This window comes from Amphiprion ocellaris, chromosome 7, assembly GCF_022539595.1.
Source record: "Amphiprion ocellaris isolate individual 3 ecotype Okinawa chromosome 7, ASM2253959v1, whole genome shotgun sequence".
Taxonomy (NCBI): Eukaryota; Metazoa; Chordata; class Actinopteri; family Pomacentridae; genus Amphiprion; species Amphiprion ocellaris.
This window is the reverse complement of record NC_072772.1, coordinates 26,153,059-26,173,979: the sequence shown is the minus strand read 5'-3', so window position 1 is coordinate 26,173,979 and position 20,921 is coordinate 26,153,059. Positions and strand designations below refer to the sequence as shown.

At 39.2% G+C, this 20,921-nt stretch overlaps 1 protein-coding gene across 6 annotated transcripts in view; it reads left to right on the top strand.

The window, feature by feature from the left end:
• The first annotated feature begins 2,435 nt into the window (after positions 1–2,435).
• cuedc1b (CUE domain containing 1b) overlaps positions 2,436–20,921 on the top strand; it is a 36,931-nt gene continuing 18,445 nt past the window's right edge. For 5 of the 6 annotated variants that reach the window (XR_008602373.1, XM_023283802.3, XM_023283800.3 and 2 more), the window contains exons 1-5: positions 2,436–2,592; positions 11,090–11,736; positions 15,461–15,588; positions 16,415–16,541; positions 17,853–18,117. Coding sequence is in view for 5 of the 6 variants with exons in the window: in XM_023283802.3 (XP_023139570.1) it covers positions 11,431–11,736; positions 15,461–15,588; positions 16,415–16,541; positions 17,853–18,117 (826 nt within the window). In the remaining variant the exon portion in view is untranslated. The remainder of the gene's footprint in view (positions 2,593–11,089; positions 11,737–15,460; positions 15,589–16,414; positions 16,542–17,852; positions 18,118–20,921) is intronic. The other variant, XM_023283803.3, reaches the window with a different exon arrangement.

The following is a 20,921-nucleotide window of genomic DNA, read 5'->3' as shown; positions in this document are numbered from 1 at the left end:
CACAGCTGCTGTATGTAGGAGATGCTGTCACAGCAGTGTGCGTTCTGCCTTCATTCAGCTAGGACGGTCATGGAGCAACACAGGAAGTCATTTATTCTGCTCTTCAAAATAAGAGTTGGTAAAAGTCTCGACTGATGCAGTGAACAAAGCAAATCTCTTACCTACCTCAAACTCTTAAACTCTTCTACATTTCCATGACAACAGATAATCCAAATATATTTTCCTCCTCTACAAGTAACTACATTGATGTGCTGACACTCATTTCATCCTTATGATACCATGTTTTGTGGCATTACTATATCATCAAATGAACACATTCCTAATATTTTCTGTATAAAGTTATAGTTCACATATGTTAGAAAATTTTCAGAATCTACACTTCCACAGTTTTGTTCATAATCTGGATCTTTTTTTAAAGGTAATTCCACTGAAAAATAAATAAAAAATTTGACTTTGCATAAAACATGCGGATCCAGTAGGATTCATAAAGGGAAGGTCATCAACAGATAATATAAGATGCCTGTTACATCTCATACAGCTCAATCAGGATGAAAACACACCAATAGCTGCCTTGTCACTAGATGCGCAAAAGGCGTTTGACAGGGTGGAGTGGGGCTTTTTATGACACACTCAGAGAATTTGGATGTGAGGAAGGTTTTATCAATTGGATGAATGTGATTTATGCAGATCCTAGAGCTGCAGTAATAAGAAATGGAATAATATCACCCTTTTTTAAATTAACTCGTGGTACTAAACAAGGAGATCCTCTCAGTCCTTTACTTTTTATATTATTTTTGGAACCTCTAGCTGCTGCTATCAGGGCAACACTGGATATTAAAGGGGTTGTGCAAGACGAAGAGGAGCACAAGATGTTTCTGTATGCAGATGATATCTTATTACTGAGCAAAGACCCCATAATGTCTATTCCCAACGTTTTATCTCTAGTTGAATCCTTCTAAAAAATATATGGTTACGTAATAAACAAAAATCTGAAGCCATGCCAATATCAAAAGGGTGTAACCAATCAATTATTTGAAAACTTGGATTTAAAATGGATTCCAACTGGAATGAAGTATCTAGGTATTAGGCTATGTCCAGATATTGAAAACATTATTTCTATTAATATGACACCGTTAATTAAAAGACTTAAAACAAATCTGGACAAATGGAAATTATTAAATCTGACATTATGGGGGAAAATTAATGTTATTAAGATGGCCGTAGCTCCACAATTTAATTATTTAAAAAAAAAAATATATATATATATATATATATATATATTTTTTTTTTTTTTTCATTCCTACTTGTTTCTGTTGGTTTAAAATTAATAAAAACTTAAATGACAAAAAAATTAACTATGTTCAAACAATCTCCAATATTTCGAATACATTTGAAGCTTCAGGTACTATTCTGTTTTGTTTGTTTTTAGGCAGTGACTTGTGTTACCTTAATCTTGATTTGCTCTCATTTTAAAGGGCTCCCTGCACACTGTACAATGTGTGTGTGTATTTATTAAATATGCAGGGTGGCCAGGGCTCACTGATGCATGTGAGGAGGAAGGCTGGCCCGTGTGGTCTGATCCAGCAGACCAGCTATTCTTGCTCAAATGGCTGAAGAAGTTAATGCTGGTTCTGACAGAAAAGTGTCCGAATACACAGTGCATCACAGTTTGTTGCGTATGGAGCTGTTTTCTTGTGCAATGTGTGTGTTGCTTACCTCAGGAGCACATGGCACCAGGATGTACTATTGGAAGAAGGCAAGCTGGCAGAGGCAGTGTGATGCTTTGGGCAATGTTCTACTGGGAAACCTTGGGTCCTGCCATCCATGTGGATGTTACTTTGACATGTACCACCTACCTAAGCATTGTTGCAGACCATGGACACCTTTTCATGGAAACTGTGTTCCCTGATGGCTGTGGCCTCTTTCAGCAGGATAATGTGCCGTGGCACACAGCAAAAATCATTCAGGAATGGTTTAAGGAGCACAACAAGTTTGAGGTGTTGACTTGGCCTCCAAATCCCCCAGATCTCAATCCAATCAAGCATCAGTGGGATGTGCTGTGTGTGCAACTTAAAGGATCTGCTGCTAACATCTTTGTGAAAGTTAGCTCAATCCTACACACTCTATATGTAATGCATCAATTCTATGTGTTCAATGATAACTGCATGGTCCTTGATCAAATAAATGAATAAAATAAAATAAATAATATACCACAGCACACCTTCAGGGGTCTATTGATGTGTATATGTATATATGTATATCTGTGGTACATCTTCTATGGACATTAATGCGTACTATTTATTATCATGCTTAATATTTATTATTACTTCATTATCAATAAACACAGACACGTGATGTGATTGAATATTATTGTTGCACACGGTGTAATCCTGTATCTTATTGTGAAACAGTGTGTTGTGGCTGTCCTGACCCTGCCTGCTCATTTCAGTGGTATTTGTGCTGCTGCTGGGGTGTTCTTTGCTTCTCTGGACAGTGCTAGCGTCAACCGTCGCTGCTCAGCTGTGCTTCTTCTCCACATTTGAGCACCGTGTGGATGTCATCTGTTCGGCGGGAGCCTGGCTACCCTTCTCGGTGAGTAACGTAGCAGTGCTCCGTTGTTTTCTTCCAGGTCGAAATGGCGAGTTTGACAAGACACAGCTTGAGCTACAGGATTCGGTATTAATTGTAGCCTAGTTTACCTACCTCAAGTGTTCTGTTTTCTAGCACGATAAACGTACAATTTCTAGCAGTAGTGTGTGAAATTTTGCAGACATTTGGACAGACAGATGTTAGGCTGCATGCTACGGACTGAGAATCACTGACCGAGGCCTTGACTGCTCTGCCCGGGGGACCTGATGTGCCTGGTTGTGATTAGTTAGCTGAACAGCTAGCCTATCGGTGCGTAACCGAGTTCACGAAAGGCTGCTGGTATTATCTGTCATTAAAAAAACATTATAGGTTCTGGTGACGAACCGCGATATTCAGAGGAAATTTTGACTGTTTTGAGTCGCTACTAGCTGAAGAGTACCGTTAGCCAGTTAGCAGCGAAATACTCCGATGAGAGCACATGTAGAGAAGAACACTTCTGCTGTCAGCTCAGCCACACTCCACAAGACACATACTCTCACAGAAAAGCGATCAGAAACCAACTGGCATTCCTGGTAGCAATTATCTTTATTCCTCGGCATTATTTTACCTGCCCTGTGCCCCATATTATGACCAATCCAGTTTTTACCTGTTAAAATAACTTTAAAAGACCAGTTCAAATCATACAGTGCAGTTCCTAAATGTTAAGGCAGATTAGCCTATCAATTATTTAGTAACAAAAAACAGTCTATCAGAGTTCTTACTTATTAACCCAAACAACTGCAGCTTCTCAGTGCAACTGCTTTCAATGTCAACTACTTTATTGTTGTCATATTTTTATTAGAATTATTTGCAGAAACTTCTTTTGGTCACAGCCATCAAAACACAGCAGATGTGTGTGATTTGACAAAGAAACATTATGCTAGTGTATGAAAACTAAAATAGCTATAATTCCTAAGCAGGTCACAGAAAGTATCCACAGAGAAACATATATGAGAATAACAGCTTGAGCTGCCTCGTGTTCAGTGCTAAATGGCATAATGGTTGGAGAATTACAAAAACAACTGTGGTTCTAGTAAGCCTGTAAAGATGCAAGACTGATCTCTGCTTTCCATTGCAACCATTTAGCTCTGCTCAGAGAAAAACAAGGATGTTCTTGTAATTAGCAGCATGCACAAAAATGCATCTCTTGAGGACATGAAACCACAGATCTGAATCAACTACAATATCACCAGTTGGATCTGATGACTTGGACACAGCAGCATACAGTTACCAGTGCATGACAGCTTGATTGCCTTTGATCATTTTCTACAATATTGTAGATATGACTGTTTGCAATGCATACAGCGGTCAGCTGCCCCGATAAATCTGACTGCTTAATATTGTATGGGTCCCCATTGTGCTGCAGAAACAGCTCTGAATTGTGCAGCCATGCTGGTGGGGCCTCCAGTTTGTTCCAGCTATAGACTGTATATAGAAAATGAGTGTACCCTTCAAGTCTGAAATATGAAGCCAATGCCTTAAAGCTGGAATAGGCAGTACTTTTTTGGTATCAGTTGTCAAGAATGTCATACTAACCTTTTAGCATATTGTAATTTAAGTGGTCTGGGAGAAAACTAGACTTCTGCAACTCCTCTGGACTGCTTTTAGGGTTTAGAAAATCTGGCATCAGACAAGGTGAGGTGCACTATATTGCCAAAATGTATTGGGACGTCTGCCTTTATACACACATGAACTTTACTGAAATCTCATTTGTAATCCATAGGGTTTAGTGTGGAATTGGCGCACCATTTGCAGCTATAACAGTCTCAACTCTTCTTTGATGACTTTCCACCAGGTTTAGGAGTGTGTTTATGGGAATTTTTTGACCATTCTTCCAGAAGCGCATTTGTGAGGTCAGGTACTGATGCTGGACGAGAAGAAGGCATGGCTGTCAGTCTCCTCTAATTCATCCCAAAGGTGTTCTATTGGGTTGAGATCAGGACTCTGTGCTGCCCAGTGAAGTTCCACACCAGACTCTCTAATCAATGTCTTTATTGACCTTGCTTTGTGCACTGGTGGGCAGTCATGTTGGAACAGGAAGAGGCCATCCCCAAACTGTTCCCACAAAGTTGGGAGTATGAAATTGCCCAAAATGTCTTGGTATGCTGAAGCATTAAGAGTTCCTTTCACTGGAACTAAGGAGCCAACCCAACCCCTGAAAAACAACCCCACACCATAATCCCTCCTCCACCAAACTTTTACACCTGTCACAATGCAGTCAGGCAAGTACCGCTCTCCTGGCAAGCACCAAACCCAGACTTGTCCATCAGATTGCCAGAGAGAGAAGGGTGATTTGTCACTCCAGAGAACACGTCTCCATTGCTCTAGAGTGCAGTGCTGACTGCTTTACACCTCATGCACTTGGCGATAGTAGGCTTGGATGCAGCTGCTCGGCCATGGAAACCCATTCTATGATGCTCTCTGCATACTGTTCGAGAGCTAGTCTAAAGGCTAAACGAAGTTTGGAGGTTTGTAGCTATTGACTCTGCAGAAAGTTGGTGATTTCAGTGCACTGTGTGGCTCAGCATCCGCAGACCCCGCTCTGTGATTTTATGTGGCCTTGCTGTTATTCCCAATTGCTTTCACTTTGTTATAATACCACTACCAGTTGACCATGGAAGATTTAGCATCGTGGAAGTTTCATGAATGAACTTACTGCACAAGTGGCAACCTATCAAGATAATATGCTTAAGTTCACTGAGCTCTTGAGAGTCACCCATTCTTTCACAGATGTTTTTAGATGCAATCTGCATGCCTAGGTGCTTGGTTTTATACACCTGTGGCCATGGAAGTAATTGGGACACCTGAATCCAATTATATAAGGAGTATAATAATAATAAGTAATAATTGATACCCCTCAATTATTTGGAGGGGTGTCCCAGTGCTTTTGTCAATATAATGTAGATTAAATAGCAACAGAGTCTGTGGTGAAGGCAACATCTGGCGGTGCAATGAGTTACAAGGAGGATCCTCATTCTGGAAGCCACAAATTTTAGAAGCCACAAATGAATCTTGACTTTGGACTGGACTATCTCTGTGTTTGAAATGCATGCTCATAAAACAGAGAGTGTAGAGGGAAGAGCTGCAGGAAGAGGGTTATTCTCAAATTCTGGTGTTTTTTTTTTTGCTTGTTTTTGTTTTTTATGGTCTTTTCCATATTACTGCCCACTATTATAAACCTGTATTCTCTCTGTCAGCCAGCAGGGGGCAACTCCTTTGTTTGCAAAAAAACATCTTGTTTGAATGTCCATAAGAAAATGACCCAACCTCTCCCTTAGTTATTTTTTAAAAACTCTATAAACATTTTACTAACAAGTTTATGGTCTCAGGCATTCATTTAAATACTTTTGAATACAACCTAATGTTTATTTAGCAAATTATGATCCCACTTGGAATAAAATAAACAATTAGGGTTAGGGTTTAGGGTTAGGGTTAGGGTTTGTTGTTTTGTTGATGTTACCTTCTTTTGATCATATACATGGCACAGTTGACATAGACTTGGATACAAAACCCTCTCCAGTTGTTGTTTTAACCCCTAAAAATGAATCTCTATGTATCAAAGTTACATATTTAGAAATTTTATAAGAATTATTCCTTCCAGCCTTAAAATCATGTACATGTAACTCTAGACTGTTATGTAAATCAGTGAAGTCCCTGCCACTCATCCCTGACCACTCTCTACACCACGTGGCACCTCACGTTGTTATTCAGCCATTTTATATATTTTGTTTGCTGTACCAGGCATGTACGAACGAGAACATGGCTTAAACAAATGTTACACACTATTGTTGCAGTCTAAATCTTTTTCGTAATTGTTTTGCCCCACAGTGATGCAAACATACATTTGCCACTGGCTGTCATTACGGTGTATTACTGCAGTGGTTAATTATGTGAACCCATGTCATAAGGAGTTTCTGTTTTCGGTCAAGTACTTCAGGAAAAAAAATACTGATTTTCTGGTTCAGATGAAATGTTGGTATGATACACAGTGATAAAATCAATCATGAATCCTTTTAAATTTAAGGTCCAGGATTTTGCTTATCAGGCATTTGACAGATAGGGTTTGTTAATATTATCAACATCATACCAAATTGTGACCTGGACTTTTATGCGTAAATGATTTGTTATATCAAAGGTGGAATATGTGCAATTTTGAACATTAAAGTAGCAATAATATAGCAGCAAACAGCTATCTGCTATGTAAAGATATAGTGGTGTAATGGCATCCTCAGCAGACAATGAAATCACACTGTGTGTGTGTGTTGTAATCTGAGTTACTCTGTTGTATCTTTGGTTGTCGCGTTGGCCAAGCATGCATGCTAATGCATGCTACTCCCTCCCTTTGAAATTGTTGGTACTCTCTATACTTTCAGGCTGACGGTGTCCTCCCACACTGCTTTCTAAGTGCAAAACTGCAGCCAGTGCCTCATAAACCAAATAGTGTGAAAACAAAGTGTTTTATTTGTTTTTTTCTTAATTTTGTTCCGTCATTGTGTTTTTCAGCTCAGTGTGAGTGTTTGCACTGCTGTTTTGCTGCCCTCTGCTGCTTCATTTTCACTCTGCTATGTCTGTTGGAACCCATGTGTGGAAACAGAGACACACAAAACTGGAGCAAAACAGGAACATAAAAACTGAGTAAAGGAAAAATGAATCAAGTGAGAAATGAGTTGAGTTAAATCAGTTGACAAATATTCTTTACATCTATTCATTGCATTTTTATAATGCTGACTGCATTATTTTTTCATGGCTCTTGTCCACAACCTTTCTGATCTTTAACAGAAACATGAAGGGATGGTGGAGATTTACCTGATGCATCTATTTCCTTTTGTTGATCACTCAGATTGAGAGGTCTGTCTACATGGAACTAATTAGCTGAACTATTGTTTTAACATCAGTGTATTTTTCGCGGCATACAACAATACTGAAATTGCGCTGGTCCACAGACTGTTTATGCACCAGCCGTTTGGACTTGGAAGTACAGCTTCCTGAGAACGGGAGAACGCATCGTTAATGTGCAGTCGGAACACCAGTGTACTTGATCAGGTCATGTACTGGGCTCAACTACTATGATTACTTTTACCACCGATGTCAAACATACGGCCCGCGGGCCAAAACCGGCCCACCAAACGTTCCGTTTTGGCCCGCAGGACGACTTTACAAAGGATAAAAATTACGACATTAACTGTAAATTGTAAATTTGTAAAACTGTAAATTTAAAATAATTTCTACACCTAGATTGTTCAGTTCCAGATACTTGTGACTGAAGGTTTTGTGTTTTTGTAGATCAACTGTGACCTGTCAGTTACAATGCATGTGCAAATGATGAATTGAGGCATAATGGGCTACTGTTGAATTTGAACTTGTTTTACTTGAGAAATTTCAGCTTTATAATGTTTTGGAAAAAGATAGTTCGTTTAATGTGAAAATTTTGAGAATATACTTTTTTAAAAAACTAAAACTAAAGGTAAATGTTAGAGTTGTGGTTATTTATAGGTTATTATGCTGTGATTTTACTGGTGAGGCCCACTGAAGATCAGATTGGGCCTTATGTGGTCCCTGGACTAAATTGAGTCTGACACCCTTGATCCTATATATATATATATATATATATATTTTTTTTTTTGTTCAAAGTCCGTAGTACTGTGTAATGAATAACTGTTACCATCAGAATCCCGATTTGAAACAAATACATATTTCAACTCGGAATACTTTAGTCAACCAATCAGGAGTGGAACCAAGTATTTCACAGAGTAGCAACAGCTTGCAGTTTAAACATTTGACTTCAGAAGAAGAGTGACAACAGTGTTCTTTCAGCCTCCGCAGCCCGGCGGTCACATTGACCACAAGAAATATTTGTGCAACAAAATAACAAGAAAATCCTCTAGTTTGTGTAATTGTCTGTATAAACTATGATTAACTACCTATGATTACCTTTTGAATGTATCATTTGGTACCAAAATATATTTCATTGTATTATAGGTTAGTTGAAGTTGTGAAGTTAATGGAACTAAGAAAAGTGCTCTTTGCAGCAGGAGGGTGTTCAGCTGGAAATACAGTGCTTTAACATCTGGTGGACATTAGCAGTTAGTTTTGCACTTAAACAATGTGGGTGATGTGGTGCAAAGCTATAACAAAATCTCTAGCTGGGGCAGCTGTCACCAGTCCCTTTCATACTTGGGTGAAATTCCGAGTCATTTTATCAATTACCTCAATGCAAACACATCATTTCTTTCTGTCTGTCTGTCTGTCTCACCTTCTTCTTATGTGCATGTGTTTGCACACAACTATGTATTGTGATTGACCGCTTAATTCTGTCCCATACACTTGTAGTGTCTCTTGTTTTTCACACACACACACACACACCCACCCACCCACCCACACACACACACACACACACACACACACACACACACACACACACACACACACACACACACACACACACACACACACACACACACACACACACACAGAGCTTCAGTGTGGCATCAAAGCTGCTTGGACTGACATTTTGTTTACATCCCAGACTGGCTCTTAGTAAATGGGAAACGAAGAGAGGGAGTGTTTATAGGCTGTGGATGGGGCCTGGCACTACCATGTGGCACTGGGCAGCCGTCAGCTACAATAAACTCCCAGTGAAGCACAAAGGAAAGGGAGGTGAGGAAAAGACAGGCAGAGATCACATATAAAATAATGGTTTTAATAAAAATAGAAATAATAAAAGAAAAACCTACGCTTAACGAATTGTGAGATTCAGATTTTCCTTCCTTATATTGAGAATTGTGACATAAAAGGACAGTGGTATTGGGGTGTGCCTTGGTTTCACATGTGCTAGGGTTGCGTTTGTCAGCCATAGGCTCTTTCATAATTCTTTATTTTAAAACTTTTGCAGTTGTGCATATGAGATGAGTTTCACTCCCTTTTGAGAGATCTGCCCTCACAATTAAAAGTCATGTGATTTATGGCCGCATTGTCTTGCAGTTCAGGTCTGAAACTACAAAACATATTGCCTGGGGAAGAAAAAAAGTGTGCTTTGGACCTGTTGTTTTCTCTCTGAATGTACGTGTCGGGATGAGTTTGACTGACAGATTTCCCCACCAATGACAGATGCATACAGGATATGCAAACAGGATGTAGTGTTCTGTGTGTTGTTTTGCTGTCCCCAAGCAGTGCCTGTGACAGGCATAGCTGTCAAATAACATCTGCAGTAACATCCACAATAACCAGTTACCTAGCACATTTTTCTTAACAGATATTTCGTCCATGGATGGAGAGAGAGAGTCCGGACAACACAAAAAACAGTACATTCTGTTCACATACTCATTTATAGCAAACAGGATGCAGTTTATTTTCAATTTTAGTATTTACCTACAGTTTTCGGGTGATGTTCCAAACTTGTAGATTGGCGATATGCCTTTGGCATATTTGTCTCTTGACTTTTTGGGTGTTTTTGTGACTTTAGTGACATCTTGCTATCCTAGTTGTATCATACAAGCTTCTCACATATAATTGTCCCAGTGTCAGTCATTGACTTCATATAAAGATGGACAGACCCTCCATAAAATCCTGGTTAATCCAGAAATTTGCAAAGAAGTGGAGCATGCAAACTTTGCTGGACCATGGACTATTCTGGCTGTTGTCACTATACCTACCTGTCACTTAAAATAGCTCCACCCAACATAACTTTGAACCTGTATATCCCAGTCAATAAACAAATATAAATAGACAAGTTGTATAAAAATTCCCCGTACAATTGTCATGAACAAGAAAAAGTAGTTGGACCAAAATTGTTTTATTTTTGTTTGTTTTTTTTGTACCAGGATGTAAATGTGTTTATTTCTGCTGTCAAGTTGTCCATTTTGTCTCGCTATTGACTCCCTTTTGGAGCCACCAATGAATGACCTTTAAAGAAACTGCAGCTTTGGCACTACTACATTGGCTTTAATGTTTCTTGTGTGAGAATAACTATTAATGATTTATATTGATGCATACTGAATAACGTTGGATTACTATTTCCTATGTCATGGCCTATATAACAGTTACAATAATAAAAATAATAATATCAAAATAAAGCAATAAATTTAGATATTGGTTGCCATGGCAATGGTAGAAGCTTTGAGGAATTTGGGCCAGCCAGTAATTATGTATGAGAATGTGGAAGTTGTTGAGGCACAGTTTGGGATATTTGCCATATTCACTACACAGCCCTGAATCATCTCTCAGGGCTTGTTTTTCTCCAGTGCTGCTGGAGATTTTATCCAGAATCTAGTGGCTATTAGTGGTACTGCATTTAATGTCTTGCCACATTCATTGAGCTTTTTGTAGAGAGTAAGACAGCACTCTGGAGTATCAGTTGAAATGCAGTGATGTGCTTCAATTGTAGAGCTTGTTAAAGAATTGTAGAAATATGGTTTCTGTTACTAGCTCTTGCTAACACACTGTCTGTATGCTCTCTCTTTAGGTGATGACTGTGATGTAGCTATGCATGTTCCCTGGCGGATTTTGACTCTAATCTCCACCTGGTGACAGGACCCTGGACCTAAATATTCTAGTCTGTGCACACTCTGTAACACAGTTAGCCATGCTGGAAGCAGCTCAATAGTGAGTGGCACTGAGTGGAAAACCATAGTTTTTCTAGGCTCCTATCAAAAGACTGACATGTTCGTGTTACAATGAGAAACTGAGAGGGTAAGTAGTAATACTAAGTAAGACTGAAGGGGCCAAAGTGCTTGTATTGGTAACCGAAGAGAAGAGCCATCCTGTCAGTAGGTTGGCAGCACCTGAGACAGCCAGGCCTTGAGGATGACTAGCTTATTTAGGCGTAGCAGCAGCAATGGAGGCTCCAGAAGCAGTGGAGGTGGCAGTAGCAGTGGACAGGGGCAGCTCAACAACAGCAGACCCAACCGGCAGGTCAGACGCCTTGAGTTCAACCAGGCTATGGAAGACTTTAAGACCATGTTCCCCTCTATGGACTACGAGGTGATTGAGTGTGTGCTGCGTTCCAACAACGGAGCAGTGGACGCCACCATCGATCAGCTGCTCCAGATGAGCATTGATGGACAGGGCTCAGAAGACAGCTCGGACTCAGATGACAGCATCCCACCAGAGGTCAGTAGAAAGGGTCCAATGCCTCCAACAGCAATACAAGCTCGGTCTGATCACTTTCGCTATTGACACCATAAACCAAAGCCTCCTTTTTTAATATAATGATGACCATTAGTAGGGCCCTATAAAATTTGTTTTATTTTTTCCCAAATTCCGTTTTATTTTTTCCCAAATTCAGTTTTTTCCATTTTAATTTTTGGGAATTCCATTTTTTTCTGTTTTAATTTTTGGTAATTCTGTTTTATTCTACAACCAAAAACAGTGTGTTTTTAATGTAAATGACTAAAATGTACACAAATTAAATAGAACTTAACTTACATTTATTGAGGTGACAGACATATTTCCTCAATGTGGCAAAATTAAAGTGCATCAAAAACAAGCAGCAAGTAAAAAACTACCAAACATTTGAAACTTCTTTTGAAGTAACTTAAACAAGCTATTTAAGCTGTAGGACTAGTTAGTCCTTGTGAGCTACTCTTCAAGTTTCCCACATATCAGAGACATCACCATTGAAATACATGATTGCCAGCCTCTTTGTGTTGAGTTCAGTGAGTGTCTCTCTTGTCTGTGAGAAGAGTTTTGTATTTGCTGAAGCTCCGCTCACAATCAACTGAGCTGACTGGGAAGTAGATGAAGGGCACAGCCATCTCTGCAACTCTTGGGAATTTTGCACTCAGGCCTCTCCAGTAGTTTGCACAAAATCTTCAGTAACCTCTTTTCTTGAGTCCGATGACTTGAATGTAGAAGCGGTATTGCACGTCTGTAGGGACGTGGTCTTGCTAGCATTATTATTGAACTTTTCCTTGTTTCTCACATGGCTTTTGGACATTATGTGGTCACCGCACGTATTTTCACGTTTCCAGTCAATGGAGTGTTGACAGAATCTGCAAAACAACTGTTCACCTGACACACAAAAGTCGTTCGGGAACTGCTCGGCTCTGTACTGGGGGCTTAGCATCGAGTTGCGCAGTTTTTTCGCTGACGAAGACAGAGCCACAAGGAGCCGCTTCGCCATGCTTACAATGTTTTGAAGGAGGAGGGGCTCAGTCTTTGGAAGGGACTTGCTGTGTCACCTAGATTTGCTTCCCTCCGTGCAGTTTTCCCCAGACGTACATTCCTCTTTCACATGAAAACAGCATTGCAGTCAAATTATGTCAAATTTCGCGATATTCCGCGTTTAAACATAGATTCCGTTTTTAACGGCGAATTCCGCGATTCCGTGATTGCGGAAATCATAGGGCCCTACATTAGTGTCATTAAGTGCACACTACTATGCTGGTTATGATTAGGTTTCCGGCTTTTTCTGGTATGATTGGCACTTGTAAACATTTATCTTTGTTTCAGAAACCTGAATAAGACATAATCGTCATTCTGGCTGTAATAAACATTCACTTACTATTTGGACCACTCCGAAAACCGTGATGTGTAAACACTTTATCCAGGTTTTTGAACATACTTTGTTGGAACAGTGTATAGTAGCAGAAATTACTAGAAACCTGAATACTGTTATGATGATGTACCCTGAGATATGGGAATAACCAGGGTTTTTTTTCCCCTGATGTAAACAGCATATCCCGAATATGATCAAAAAGAGGGTATGATTGAAAACCAAGATACTTGTGGAAACAAGAAAGCACTCAAAGGAATTGAAAATTTAAGAACTGGAATCAGAATCCTTATTAGCCAAAATATATCTAACATTAACATGACACTAAATACATTGTCCTTCAAAAGCCACTTTTTGTTGAATCAAATCTCTTTTACTTAATGCAGAGTCACCCCAACAATCTTTGGTTTTAACCAGTGATTGACTGATTATCGACCTAACTGATTATTGAGGCCGATATTTGGCATTTTTATGATCACAGATATCATTACTTTTATTGACCGCTTATTGCAAAATTAGGTAAATATGCTACTTTGGTACCGATGTAGCTGGCTCTTGCTCTCTGCTGTCACTTTGTGGTCTCAAGCAAAGTCCCGCCCACTGCACAGTCTATTTGCTAGTACGTGTAACAAGTAATACCCAATCACCGAAAGCAATTGGTTTTAGACTGGGTCTGATAAGCACATTTGCTGAGTGGAGAAGCTAAGCGGTAAATTAGCAGCAGTGTGCTTCAAAGGTGAGATAGTGGATGTTACTGACATAATAAACATGGCTGTCCTCCAGAAGTTCCTAGTGAGCTGAGTAATAGCAATCCTTATGAATAAACAAACAGTTATGAATGACATGTTCCCTGCTATAACATGCTGTTAATAGACAACTTTTAGTGTGCATCAGTGCCAAATATGGATTGTCAACCTTTCTTTATCACCAATAATTGACAATAATATCGGTCCTGAAAAAAATAATGTATTAGTCAATTCCTATTTCCAAATTTCAGTTATTTGCCTTCCTCAGTCACCAGTAATTGATACTGACATCAGCCATGAAAAAAATATTTGTCAATCCCAAGTTTAAACTACCCTTTTGACAATGGAGTATCAGTCTCATTTCACCATCTCCTTTTGTAGGATTTAGTTGTCTGGCTGCACCACACCATCATTCTTCTATAGGGGGAAAAATGCCCTACCCTGCTTGTGTTTCTTTAAATCAATCACAGTCATCATCAGCAGGACTAAACAAAGCGTGCAGGTCTCGTGTTCCCTCCAAATTGGTGATAGGTATAATTCTTGTGGTGGAACATTCGTACACAGAGAGATAAGCAGTGTGGTAGGTTGCTGCCTGGAGGTTTCTATTATTTCTTTTCTGGCCAAAGAAAATGTTAACGCACAGATAATGGAAGTGGGAGAGAATGCTGACTGAAATGATCGACCATTGGCAGACTTATACTCGCAACCTACATCAGGTGAGTCAGACTAATGGAGGATCAACTGAATTTGCAAAACTGGATCTTTTTCAACCGTTTTTACTGTTCTGAGCAGCAAATGTAAATCAGAAACACAAACTAAACCATTTATAATCTTCATTGGTGCTCAAGTACATGTGAACAAGAAGTTGCTCTATGCAGTTTTAATGCAGCTTTCAGAGAGCATTCTCTTTTGATATTGTGTCACTTGCATGATGGCGTCAGACGGTCTTTGCAGCTGAAGCTCCTGCTATCCCCACCCCAGCAACGAACCTCATTCAACATCACTTAAATCTTTTCTTCTTGTCATCTTGATGAAAAATCTGAATTTACAAGGCCTGCTCAGCATTTCTACATCTACCACACAGCAAGATTGGATGGTAACTGCTTAATTGTATTAAGTCTATTGCAGTGCATCTCTGTGTGTCATTTATTCAGGTTCTTTCTTTAGTTTGTCACTTGTGTATGTACTTCATGGTTTTTGAGTTGACAGTTCAATGAATGGACAGGCTCTGTAGTATGAGGACTGTCTTTCTGTAAAGTATGAATATGTTTGAATTTTACAACAAAACTAAGATTTAGCAGTGGAAGCCCACTTATTTGGAGTTACATACTGTTCAGTGATGGTTTGTAACGACACGTCTCAATTAAGTAATTGTAAGGATGCCACTTGTGAGTGGAATCCTGAGGAAATGTAACTTACCGCTTTGTACCAAAATAAATAAAAGATCATGGTAAAGTCTAAATGTAGCATATTAAGTTTTAAATGTGATTTAAACCTTAAATCCTTAAATCTAGGTTGAATCATAATGCGATTCTTATAAAAATGCACCAGGATCGAAAACTGTCAAAAAAAAAGCGCTTCTGTTTCTTTCTAGATTCTGGAGCGTACCATGGAACCTGACAGTTCAGATGAAGAACCCCCTCCAATTTACTCTCCGCCAACATATGACATGCACATTTATGACAGGAAATATCCAGAAGACCCACCAAACCCCCCTCCACGGTAAGAGGCACTGATCTCTCTTCAAAAACATTTCTAACCAAACCTGTGAACCGTATGGTGTAGTATTTGACACAGTTGCTTCTAGGTTAGGTACAACTAACGCTCCTGACCATCTTACTTTTTTTTTTTAATCCACTATACATTAAACAGCTATTTGATCCATTAAAAGATGAATGAGTAGATCAGTAAAAAAATTAACATAATTCCTTGGGAACCTGTTTGGCCAAGTGGCCAAAGGCGGAGGGCCCATCTAAAATGTGTTGTAATTCCTCCAGCGTTCACCTGGTTTGGATGTAAATACCCTCAAATCAGAGCAGAAAGTCTGCACTTAAAGCACATCTTGATTGTTTCATTTCAAATCCATTGTGGTGGTGTACAGAGCCAAATATTTCTGGACCTGACTGTACATGGCCTTTACAAGTGTATGTAAACTTTTTTTCACCACTGTAGTTGATGGCATGACTGACTGACATTACAGCCCATAGAGCACTTTCACACACTGGCAATGTTTCCAAAACATAGAGAGAGACATAAAAATATTAGCCAGGCTATCCTCAAAAGATAACCACTTGGCATTTTTTTAAAAAAAGTCCAACCAGTCTTTAGGCATTTCTTCACTTGTAAAATTCCTTGTCCAGTTAATAAAATATGGGAAGCAAATAGAGTATTGCTGCCTCTGACTCGCCCATCTGATTTTGTTTGTGCACTATTTAAAGCATGTAAATAATTAACAGTAGTTTGACACAGCTACACATTTGTTGGTAATGCATGTGGTAGATTTATTAATGTTACTTTCTGTGTCCCATTTCTCCATGGGCTTTCCAAGATTTGAAGGCCAAGCTCCTCCCAGTCAGCAGCAAGTCAGAAGCTATCGGAACTGGAACCCACCTTTGCTTGGAAATCTCCCAGACGATTTTCTGCGTATTTTGCCACAACAGTTAGACAGCATTAAGGTAAAAATGTGATTTATGCATCTTTTTCCAAGAATTTTTATGTGGTTCTGTTTATATACTGTAAATATTATATGGGATCATCAGTGTTTGTTTGGACTCCGTCATTACTGTTAAGATATCCATCGTCAATACATTATTATTCTCATGTCTGTCCATAAATGTGACGACATAAATTCAGACTTGTCCTGGTTGAGTGATATAGAAATGTTACTAGATCTGGCTTAGTAAGATTACTGCCAAAACGGTGAATAGATTTCCTGTTTGAAAGAGCTATCAACTTAAATAATTTGTAGTGCCATAGTCCATCATAGTAGACATGAAGTCTGACTTAATCAAGAGTGTGCTAGTTAAAATTTCACGTGGCCACATTTGTGCGTGTATGATGATCATCAGGCTGATTTTGAGACACATTATGGACAGCTACTGTGTTAGCTTTTGTGGTTGAAAGTAGTTCTTTTTCTTCCTTATTGGTTCAGTAAGTTTCTCTCTGATGTGTGGAATAGTCCATTTCACTGTTATTGTGCTAAACATGTATAGAAGTGTTTTCAAAAACAAAATGTGGACAAAGAAAGGACCAACTTGGATACAATTGATGAAAAAGAATGCAAGCAAGGAGATCTCAACTGGTAAAAGAAAGAATAGCTCATTACACTCAGTTATGATGGCTAACGCAGTGCTACTAGTGAAAAACTTAGCCTGGAGCCTTGATCCAACGGAGATGTTATTTAGTATTACTGATTCTGATGGGTATTTATACTTTTTTTTTTTTTTTTTTTTTAAAGTTTAGATTTTTTTTTTTGGCCTTTTGGCTTCATTCGATACGTACAGTTTTAAAGGCAAACAGGAAAGTAGGGAGAAGAGTTGGGGGAAGAGACATGCAGTAAAGGGCCGTGAGCGGGAATCGAACCCAGGCAGCAGTGTCAGGGACCAGCCCCTGTTCATGGGTCGCCTGCTCAACAAGTTGAGCTATCAGGGCATCCATGCTTTTCTGTTTTTAATCAAAACCTTGTTGACTTGTTTTGCACCCCACATGGTTTTGAGTAAACAATCCGAATGCTATCATAGACTAACTCACTCTGACTCAAGATCTACATTTATTAGACGTAAGGTTTAACGTCATCTTTTGGAGTCCTCCTTGGTATATTTTGTCAAATGTTGAACAATGACTGAACAATATTAATAGCAAGAGTACTGTTGAAGACAGTGTTTTATAAATGAACATCATCAGTGTCAATTGAAATGGATGTAGAGCTGTAGCAGATGTGGCTAAAACACATGGTACCTAAAAATCCTCTCTTGTCTTTATCTTAGCAGAGCTCTCAGAACAGTCTCTCTCAGCCGTCATCATCCTCATCCTCCTCAATTTCTTCAGCAAGGCAATGGACAGCTCAGTCTGGTTCTGGGTCGGTAGCTGCAGGGACCACTGGAGGTTCAGGTTTGTCAACAGGAGCTACAGAGCAAGACAAGAAACTGAAGCAGTATCTGGAGGATGAGCGCATCGCCTTGTTCCTGCAGAACGAGGAGTTTATGAGAGAGCTGCAGCGCAACCGCGAGTTTCTCATTGCCTTAGAGAGAGGTATGATCATGTACACTTATCAAAGGAGAATTTGCTGATAATGCCATGAGGAGGTAACTAACTGTATGTTTTTTTGTGTTATCACATTGTTCACAGAATACTAGCTACCCAAAAAACAGTGTTAGAACAAACATTTCAGCAGTGACATGCTTCAGAGTTCATATGGAGAAATTAATGCCTTTTTGAGGTTGCTGTCATTTAAGGTTCCCTGTGGAGTTTTTCACTTATTTCAGTGCTGTGGAGCTACTTTTTTATGAGTTGATAAATGTTTTGTTTGTTTTCCATGCATCTGGGCTTACATGTGGCCAAGGTAGTACACGTTTTTCCCAGACCTACAGGGTGGATTGAATGCCAAGATATAATTCATGTGGGAACAAAGACAGGGAAGATGACTGCAAGTTTGTTAACAAGACTGTGAATGTCCATCTTGCCGTTTTCTACGCACTGCTTTGTGCTGCACAGGGTCGGGGGAGCTGTAGCCTATCCCAGCTGACTAAGGGCTAAAGTCAAAAAGTCAGGGTACACCGTGGATAGGTTGCCAGTCCAAAAATAAATAGATGAAATACTTCTAAAAAATTGTGTGTTGATAATTGGTGAGGAAGAACATGTATCCAACACAGTTGTGAGAGGAGCTACGGTTTACACAAAATGTGCATTGGTTAGTAGGACTATGTGAAAATGTTGTTTATTTTTCCAAGAAAACTCCACAGGACAACTTTAAAAGCCTTTGTTTTTTGTGTCATTATTGCCATAATTTGCCTTAATACTGAAGTATTATGCTTGTCTCTTTGGAATTACTTTTGTCTAAGTAATAAAACTTGAATGTTTAATCAGACACCAAACAGTATCAGCAAACCAAAGCTCCTAACACTGGAGAATGCTGACACTGAAATGTTAGTAGTGAAGAAACTGGTTTTCCAAAGTCACAGTCCAAGTGTGATGACATTGCTTGGCATTTGGTTTAAGTTTCTGACTCTTGCTTGTGATTTTGACTTATTTGGACAAATATTCTGGTGGTGAAGGTTTTCAAAGGACAGATATACGAGTGTTCTTCAGAAGATTCTTGTCACACGGAAAGGGCTGTAACTCCCATTTTATCGCATAACAGTATGCTATAAAGCTTTATCACTGTCCACAAACACTTAAATGCTTGTGCTTGTTTTTTTGCAAGAAAAGGACACCTTTGAGCTGGTGTAATGGTATTGCAGGACAGTGTGGCATTCCACAAAGCACAGGTCGGGTGAGTAAGATAGGACAACAGTTCAAAGCCACATTAGGCTGCTTCTTTTACTATCACCTGTACTGTGTGGACAGGTGCATTGTCCTGAATGCCAGCTCAAGGCTTTCCTCTCCTTTATTTTTTGATTGTTTCAAACATTTATTGTTACATTGTAATGTTTTTGTGGACAGTGATACAAAACTTTAGAGTTTTACAGTTATACCCCAAAAAGGGAGTTAGGGCCCTCGTTTCTGCGTGAGGCAGAGAACTTGTTGAAGTAATCTCATAACGTCAGTCATAAAACATGGTCACACCTGCATTTGTAATAATGATACATCAAATCAGTCAGTTGATTTCAGTACAACTAATTTTCAATAGCCTGAGCAACAGGACTGCAGTGGGGTCAGTGCCCTCCGTTCAAAGCTCTGCTCTACTCGTTTGATAACAAAAAAACCCTAATTTATAATGCATTATTTTTGTTTGTGTAGATTCTCGATCATCAAAGGGCCTGTTCCCTAAAGTGAGTTTAGAAAATAAGCCCCCCTTATGTCATTTAGTCTGAATTACTATCAGGTTATTTCAGTTCCATAAAGCAAACTCGATAGAGTTGAGGTTACGATAACAACTTGTGATGACAAACGAATCTGGTCAAAGGCAGTATAACTGAGATTTTACCACTGAGTCTGACATGCTGCCATATTATTTGACTTTGTTAACCAATAGTTTTACAGAAAATAAGCTTAAATAATTAAACACACAAGTAAATTACACAATGAAAAATAATTAGATGTGGACTTACATACATGCTTATTTATATGGTGTTATAGTACCTAGATAAACAACTTCTTGTAACCAGATAAGAAAACAGATGAAAGGTAGACTGTGCTGCACATCTCAAACCATGTCTTTTCTGCCCAGAATGTGAGCATTGCTGTCCACAGAGGTGCGTATCCCTTATCCTTTAAGTGTAGGTGAGCGGCTAAGTCTTGTCCTGAGTGGCTGGCTCAGAGTTTAGTTATGCGCTTGTGGAGCAGGAGTTTACTCTCCTTTATATGTAAGTTTGAATGGATACAGAAACCCAGTATTAAATAAATCCATGGGTTAACTGATTTAGGACCAGAGAACCATTAACCTGTGATGGTGTGATTTCTGCTATCGGTACTGAAGAAGTTGCCACATAAATGTTTTCTTGCACATCTGTCGCTCTCAGAAAGTTCATCACATACAGATAGAGCAATGCACAGTTTTTCTTTGGTTAATTCAGGGACTTGATCCAGTTGCCTAAGATATGTTATGTATGCTCATATCCTGAAGCCCACACACTGAGTTAGGGAAATTATATGAACATTGATTTAATCCTTAAAAATAATTATTGCTCAGCGGATGGTTTTGCTATATATGTTCACAAATTTAATCTGAAGTGGTCAGGGCATCATTTTTAACTGTCGTTCAAAATTTTTGTTTCAGAGTTTGCAGTGTAAAGGGGATTCGTGATTTGAGGGCTGAAGGCAAAATCTTCCTTGCTTTTTTTACCCTCTAACAAACTGTAGTGTTGGCAGTGATAGAAGTACCCACAATCTTGTCT